The sequence below is a fragment of the Limulus polyphemus genome, unplaced genomic scaffold (genome assembly GCF_000517525.1).
Source record: "Limulus polyphemus unplaced genomic scaffold, Limulus_polyphemus-2.1.2 Scaffold1548, whole genome shotgun sequence".
Taxonomy (NCBI): domain Eukaryota; kingdom Metazoa; phylum Arthropoda; class Merostomata; order Xiphosura; family Limulidae; genus Limulus; species Limulus polyphemus.
The window spans coordinates 119357-127981 of record NW_013667158.1 but is presented as its reverse complement, the minus strand read 5'-3'; the positions used below and the strand labels follow the sequence as shown (position 1 = coordinate 127981).

At 31.5% G+C, this 8625-nt stretch overlaps 1 protein-coding gene across 1 annotated transcript in view; it reads left to right on the top strand.

Annotated features, from left to right (window-relative positions):
* The first annotated feature begins 3026 nt into the window (after positions 1-3026).
* The window catches only part of LOC106464048 (FAST kinase domain-containing protein 5, mitochondrial-like), a 26991-nt gene continuing 21392 nt past the window's right edge, over positions 3027-8625 (top strand). The window contains exons 1-3 of the mRNA XM_022391706.1: positions 3027-3048; positions 3434-3723; positions 7954-8083. Of these exons, the coding sequence (XP_022247414.1) occupies positions 3453-3723; positions 7954-8083 (401 nt within the window). The 5' untranslated portion in view covers positions 3027-3048; positions 3434-3452. The remainder of the gene's footprint in view (positions 3049-3433; positions 3724-7953; positions 8084-8625) is intronic.

Below are 8625 nucleotides of genomic sequence, written 5' to 3'. Positions count from 1 at the left end.
CTCCAAAGCAGTTTGTAGTAATTCAATAGCTAAGTGAGTTTCTCAAAACTTTCAATAAAATAAAAAAATACAGAAACTTTATCCCATTCCGACTGTTTGTGGTATGCCATGCATTTTCTTCCTTATTTTAATGTAGAATTTTTCAAAATGTTTCATTTATTCTAAGCCTATGCAGTTTAAACTGGACAATAAGGTTATTAGGTTGATTTTGTTCTGCCTGTCTTTGTTCCTTTGTCATTCTGTTCATGTCTCACTTGTTCTGCACATGGATAACATGGCCGGAATTCCGTCTCTTGTGAAAGCTCTGTACTCCAATGGTAAGACATGTGTTATGTCGAGGTTCAGGCTTCCCTATGTTTGAATGAGAATGACAAGTCACTTGAGAAGTGCTGGTCACAATGGGTATATACGATGTTTCACATTAATTAAGAAATGTTAGATTTAGACATTAAGGTATCAGATCCTGAGTGAATTGGTTAGTGGGAATTGCTCTCAAGTCAGGATTACAGTCTAACTTATTCACGGATCCAGTGAAAGGTGGCCATCCAGCATCCATAAGCAAGTATACAAACACTGTGTTGTGTGTCTTTGAATAATAAAGATTGTTTAAATTATGAGCAGTCAGTCCATTCAGTTAGTTTTAGTTAAATTCAGTATCACTTTGTAATATCCTGCGACTTGACTTATTATACAGCAAACCTATATGATACTGTTTGAAGAAATCAGTCTGTGGCTTATAACGCTAAACACCGAGTTTCGATACCTGTGGTGGGCATAGCACAGACAAAACCTTGTGTAGCGTTGTGCTTAACTACAAACAAACAAATGTATAATGAAATATTTACAAAATCAAAAATCCTACAGCTAGAGCTAAACACAACTTTTGTGAAGGTATTTGTGCTTCAAAATCAAGTAAATGGAAAATTTATCTCTTAATTAATAAATTTTGGTGTAACTAAACATTCAATATGCTGAAATTGAGTTTAAATTCCAGAATTTTATCGAAGCAATTCTCTCAATTTCATTTCATCTCAATGTTTAAAAACCGAAACAAGGAGATGATTTCGTGAAAGCAGGTAACTTCAGTTATGTGAATTTGGAAAGTAAATTCAAACAGAGTAATATTTTTTTAATGAATGTTGTTAAATAATCAGTAAAAGATGCAACTATTTAAAGAAGGGTCTAGAAATAGAGTTGTTGTCTGTTTTTACAAGTAAGTTCATTTGGTATGCATCTATATAGGGGATTTTTTAATGGTTGTTTTGTATTGTTAATTTGGAACATCCAGTATTCTTTTACTGTATAAGTATAATTATATTCACAACAACACAATAAATAAACATAGCGTTCATATAATTTGAATGCTTTGTTAAACAAACCAGACTCTAATTTTCAGATGACATTAAAAACACTTTATTCATACATGCCGGATTTTTAGAATTATTCATTTTCTTTTGTGCATAAACATTTTTAGTCACTTTGCAGTTTATAACTTATGATTGAGCAAGAACAATGACTAAAACGTTTTATCACAATTTTATACTTTGAATTTATTTTCATGTTTTTCTTAAATACTCTTAAGAATTGAATGATTATTGCTTTATGACATTATTTTTTTTCTAATTAGATACTATTTCAGTAAGTTAGATACGTTCATGGTTAAAGCTTACTGTTATTATAAACTTTTTTGCTACATTAATTTTTAATTTATTTTCTATTAATTAGTTTTAGCCATGGGTGGTATAGTGGTTAGGGCACTCGAATCGCAACCTGCAGTTAGCGGGTTCGAATTCCGTTAGTTGTAATGTGAGGGCCAATAATATCCCAAAGTGGGCGGTGGGTGTTGTTGGTTAAACTGCTCTCCATTTAACCTATTACTGAAAATTATGGACAGATAGCGCAATAGCCCTCGAGTAGTTTTATTTAAAATTCAACAAGCCAATCAAAAGAAATAAATTTATATATATTACTCAATTGAGAAATATTTTTATACATATATATATAATGCAAAAAGGGCTGGCTGTAGTGGTAACATAACAACAGTTTTAGACTATCTTCTGTTACTATTTACACATGGATCACAAAACTGAAACTTTTGGAAACAGCGGGTTCACTTTTAAGACTAATCCAATGAAAAAATTACAGGGTAGTAAGCTCAATTGTACTTAAGACAATTTTGAAGACAGGTACTAGTAGTACGGGTGTGTGTTAATTATGTAATGTAATTTGTGGTTGAACGGGCTTCGAATTCTACCGCTGGGGGGCGAAAGTCTCGGAGATCAGTTCTTGCAACAAGGAAAGCTCTGATCCATGGTTTCAATGACAGTAAGGCCAGGTGGTTAGGGCGCTCGACTCACAATCGAGGGTCGCGGGTTCGAATCCCCGTCACATCAAATATGCTTGCCCTTTCAGCCGTGGGGGCATTATAATGTGACGGTCAATCCCACTATTCGTTGGTAAAAGAGTAGCCCAAGAGTTGGTGGTGGGTGGTGATGACTAGCTGCCTTCCCTCTAGTCTTACAAATTAGGGACGGCTAGCGCAGATAGCCCTCGTGTAGCTTTGCGAGAAATTCAAAACAAAAACAAACAAACTGTCTATGGGATGTTATAATATTAGCCGTTAAATGACAGTATCGAAAATCTAATTTTTGAGTAACGTGTTATATTTAATAAGTATGAATAATTTGCCAAATTTTAACTAATTCTATTGTTATAGTGCTAGGACTCTAATTTTAGATAAATATTTATAATTTTTATACTATTTCAATATTTTATTTGCCATTTTTAAAATAAATATAATTATTTTGATTTGTAATAACATGATGTCACTTGGAAACAGAAAAGTATCTTCCTTTTTCAATTTTAAATGAAAAATTGCATGCTTTAACTTTTTTTTTCGTGAAACCAATTATGTTTTACAGAGGGCGAAGCCGTAACGAAAATGAACGGCATGGGTTTTGTTTAGCACTCTTATATGGTGATTTTAATTTTTATATTTAGCAGTTTTAATATTAATAAGAAAATTATTCACTTTGTACTGTTAGCACTGTATGTACCTCGAGTTATAATTTAACTTCAAAATAGAGCAATTACTATATAGTTCATGTTCAACAAGTAACTAACTCGAGTAAACTTCTAAAAGTAAAACATCTAAGTCTTAAGTATAACTCTAAACTTGAATTTACTTATTTACTGATAATTTAGTCTGTAGCTTGGGTAGTTTAACAGATAAGGATATGACTATCCACAGTACAAGCTATAATAGTAAAGCTTCTAATATAAATAAATTTATAACTTATAATAATATCAAGATCAACTGACTAATGTGTCATCTCAAGATCAAACATTGAACTGGCTGTTTTATTTTTATTGATGTTGGTGCATACGTTTAGAAATTATTTTGCTAACTTTTGATACAAGCACAATTCATTAGGTCTCAAATCAACTTCAAGATGTTGCGGCAGACAATGATGTTCAGTCAAGCTTATAAAGTTTATCGCTTATGGTTCAGTGTACTTTCTCATCAAATCCAGAAAATAAAAATAGTACCAACAAAAAAATCAAACTTTGGTGTTCAGCTAGCCATAAATTATCATGAAGGAACTGAATTTTCAAGTACAGGTAGAAAAGAAAACCAGCAAAGGTCTATAGCTGTTACTAATAATACCCCACCAGTTGTACCAAAGTCAGTAATAGCTGCACCACCAGATTTAAGAGAAGTTGGTAAGTAAAATATTTCAAAAGGCTCTTAAAATTATTATTTGTATTTTTTTAGGATGCTACTTCTTGTCAGGAAAAGTTTAACTTTTTATCTTATAAGACACTGTGTAAATCAATACATGAGAAGTCCTTGAGTGAAAAATATGAAAAGCAAATAAAACTAATGCTTAAGGTAAGACATAGTCAGTTTATAAGTTTATTCTTTATCCTACCATGTTTTATTTTGAAATTTAACAGACTTATCTTTCAAATTATTATTGAACTTGTGTTCTGAATATCCTTTTTTGAAACTCCTTGTTGCCCAAGTTATCCTACCAGTATATATATTCCTGTTTCCCAAATTTTTTCACCTCTCTGCAAGATCGGTGTCAATTATTTCCAATGATTATACTTATAGCTTTCTCAAACAAACTACCACATAATCTATCAAAGATAATAGGATGAGAGGATACAAGTTTTGGAAAAGTTATGCTAGGTTCCATTTAAGACATTTTTATTTTCTAACAGTATGGCTAATTTATGGAATGAGTTGGTGTTGTCAGTGTTAGGGGCTGGCCAACTCTTTACAGGATTTCAATATGAGAGTTGATTTCCTGAAAAGTAAAAAAATTGGTTTTAAGTTTTTACTTTCCCTAAGAGTGTGTGTGTGAAGAACATCCTTTAAGGACCAAGTGGCCCCTTGTTGTTCATCAGTTACATTCTGATACATTTAGTATGTCTTGTGAATACTTGTGGCTTGCAGAGATTTTATAGTTTCAATGATTATTTACTGTTAAATGCCAGTATGGATAAGATAATTTAGTTGGGTAGTCTTATCCACAAGTCTCACTTTTCAGGTATTTTGAAGACCTGGTAGTCTGAGGGTATGATTGTCACAGATTTTTGGTTTTCTTAGTATAAATCAAAATTTAATGAGGAAACAAATTCTTAGGTCCATAATAGATGAATGCAATCTCAAATGAAAGATTTAAAGGGTACATGTAGGGGGGTTTTGGGGGACCGGCTGCCCCTGACGGCTTGCTTTCATTTTAAGTACAAACAACAGAAATATTTGAATCAACATTTTAGCATACAGCTCATTGCATTGGCTTGTTGTCACAATAATTTTAATGACTGGAAGCTTTCAATGTGTTTTATGAGTCGGGGATATAACATTCATTGTTACAGCACTATGGAATAAGATTCCTGAATCTCCATACACTCATAAGAACTAGATTCCCAAATCCAATCATGATACATAAATATGGTGGCTCTGCAGCTAACAAAAAATAACGTAGGGAAATGGTGATAAACATTATTCATCCTTTCATAAGAAATTGCAACCTTTTAGGTCATATCCTGGGGTGTTTTTGTAATAAAATTTCTCAAATTTAACCAAACAATCAATTTAAAATTTTAAATGTTAAAAAAAAATTACATCATCGGACTATTGGGCATCCGGAGTGATGGGTCCTCGGACTAACGGACTGTCACCTATCAGTTGCTGTGATAATGGAGTTGAAAATTTGGTTAAGTTTTTAATCATGATACATAGTATTTATCTTTTTAAGTCAGTGTTGCCACAGTTCATGTTTTTTTTATTATTACTTTTTATGTTATGCAAGTATTAATCTTTCTTTGCTGAATTTTTGTTTGTTTGTTCATTATACTACTAGGCATTACAATATGAATTGATCATGGTTGGTAAATGGTATTTGTTATGTATAAGGTCTACCATTCATCTATATTTCATAAAGATAAACTTTCTTTTGGTAATATAATAATAAGCAACATATATTATATGCAACTTTATTATTTTATTAAATATGGTTCATTCTTTAGTACAAAGCAACTATTCTTATTAAAACAGTATTGGGTACTTTTAAGATACATTAACACCTCAAAATATAATAGTGATAAAAATACATTTAAATTAAAAACAACAGGAGTCAGAAGAAAATGAATCCAAAAATGCATGAAAATAAAGTGGATTTCTTAAGGCCCTACCTACAAAGACAACTTTTCATGCTTTTATTAAAACAAATAAACATAAAAAAATAAAACAAAGAACCAGACCCCTAGGCTTAATCATTAGACATTTTAGTGGGCCCTGAACAATTTGACTTGTAGTTGTTTATCATTTGACATTTTCTTTGCCTCAGAGTCTAAGGAATTGTGAGAAACTGACCAGTGGACAGCTTCTGTGATTTTGTGTAGAATGATCGCTCTCTCATTGTATTGGCCAATTACGTATATATATATATATATATAATAATAATATTTATTTTTTTATGTCTGAGGTGTTTGAATTAAGTAATGTATATTTGAAATATCTCAATTTAACTTGGAATGATGAAAAATAGACACTAATTAAGGGTGAAATGAGTATTAAAATGTCAGTAATAATGTCAAGCAAATATTACATATATATATTTTTTGTATTATATTGTAATTGCAATAAAATCAACATATGCAGCCTACCAATAAGTCAACAGAAACTCGACAAAAACACAAATCAACCATCTCCATGATGTTATATGCAAATAATCCCAATATATTAGTACTGGCTCAGTAAAACCACAGAACACAAACAGCCTTGATATAAATTAAAATATTGTGAGAATTAACCATATTTTTACAATATCTCATAGTTGGATGATGGGAGGGTATTCAAAGTCATCAAGAAATTGCTAGGTCATTTACCGAACTGCTGTCAACAGTGAAAAGGGATAACAATGCATTTCCAGTCACACTGGAGAATGACAGTTTTTGCATGACCTGATCACCCAAAGTCAACAAAACAGACTTAGCACACGTGTGCCTCACTACCATTATCTTTATAGTATGTGCTGCAGTGGCAGAGTGGCTAGATGGAGGCCACTCCTCCTTACTCCAGGCAATATTCTATGTTGACAACAGTGGGCATCACAGATACTATTACATTCTATTGCACAATTCTTGGACAGTGAACATACTTGGTTTTGGCAACCCTCCAGTTGAACCATCTGCAATTCAAGACTTAATGTTGGACTTCTGTCATGATGTGGAGTGCCATTTGTCAGCTGGACAATCACAACTTGTGGTATGTGAAGGGACAGTGACCCTTGCTTACTATAACATAGTTCTGGAGCAAGGCTTTCTACCTGTTTACACTAATGTTGTTTTTACCAGATAATGCAGTACTTGCATGAAATATTGTGGCTCCTAGTCTTTCAGCTTGAGTGAAAAATTATTGCTCGAAAGTCAGGCCAATTGCTGGATATAAACCCTGTCAAGCACTTATGTTCCATCATTGTTTGTTCCCTTTGAAATAATCCATACAACTGTCTTCTAGGAACAACTTCATCCATTTTTTTTTTTGCAAGGAATGGGATGCAATCCCACATTTCAGATCTTGTGAATATAATATTTAACCATGTATATACCTTCAATATTTCAGAGGGCAGATCCATTAAATGCTAATGGCAATGTTCTATCCTTTTTTTCATGTTTTTATATAATGGTGTTCTTTTTGTTGGGAGTATGTGTTTACTTATTGGTAGGCTGTGTACTGTTTAGGTTGTGACAGAACTAATGGTGGATAGATTTAAAGGCTTAGTAAGTAATCATTTTATCTCAATTGATTAAAGTATTTTACTTGGAAACTTTAGTTTTATATAGTTTTTAGATGAAAAGTATTTAATATATACATTGGATCCAAAATGTTAGTTTGCACTTTGGATTAATATCTACTATAAAAAATACTGCGAACTGTTGGAATGTGGTATAAGTTATGTTTTTTTGAAAACCTGTTTGAAGTATTTAAAAAAAAATGATGAATTTGGAACTGCAAGGCATATCTGTATTTTCCAAAGATATATAACAGAACTAACAACATTTTTTTTAATTGCAGATGTTGTTCATAATTGATCTTATTTCCCTTTTTCTGTTCCTTTGGGAAAAATTAAAAGCTCACAAAAATAAATCATCTATATTTTATGTTTGAAACAGTCCAACTAACTGTTACTCTGAAATGGTTTAATTATCATTCAAGACATATTGAGAAAATTCTAACTTAAACCAGAATGTTTCTGTGTATTTCATCGTGTATTATTACAAGTATTTTGTTTGCATATTTTATTCACAGTTATAGGAAATTACTTGTGTGAAATAACTAACACATTATATGAAGACTTGAAGAAAGAAAGGGACATACATTTAGATTTTCAGGATATCTTTATTTATGTAGTTATTACATATTTTGTGTTATTACAGATGTGTTGCTGGAAGAACTTGAGAAGGTGAAAAATGTGTACAAATTACTTGAACTTTCTTCACTCCATCATAGTGTGATGAACAATAAACACTTAGCTATTTCTTTTCAGAAGATATACACATTTGCTAAGTAAGTAATTTATTATATAGTTGTGATGATTAGCATTACCAGTGTCTTATTCTGCCGTGGAACTGAAACTATTTGTATGTCTGTGAAATTAATTTAATTATAGTTTATTGGGTGATTGGAGGTTAGGAAAGTAGTTTTTTAAAATTTTTAAATAATAATAAAGACTATAAATGATTAAAATTAGCAAAACTGATTAAAAGCATGTGCCAAGTTTGACACTGTGCTGCATTCTTTTAAAAACAGACTAAAATATTGGTGAAGAATTTAACTTTTAATACAGTTTTCTGTGAAGACTGCATATCTGTACGTCTGTGTTTATGCTTTAATGTAAAATTTGATAAAAGATAATTCTTATGTGGTTAGCTTATTTTTAACCAGAAATTTTTAAGAATAGTTTATTGAAACTGAAACACATGAATGACAGTGCCATTCATTTGTTAATGAATAAGTTTTTCTTATTGTATGTTTGAAAATACAGAGAACTGATTTAGGCTTATTAATGAAATACAGAGAACTGATTTAGGCTTATTAATGAAATACAA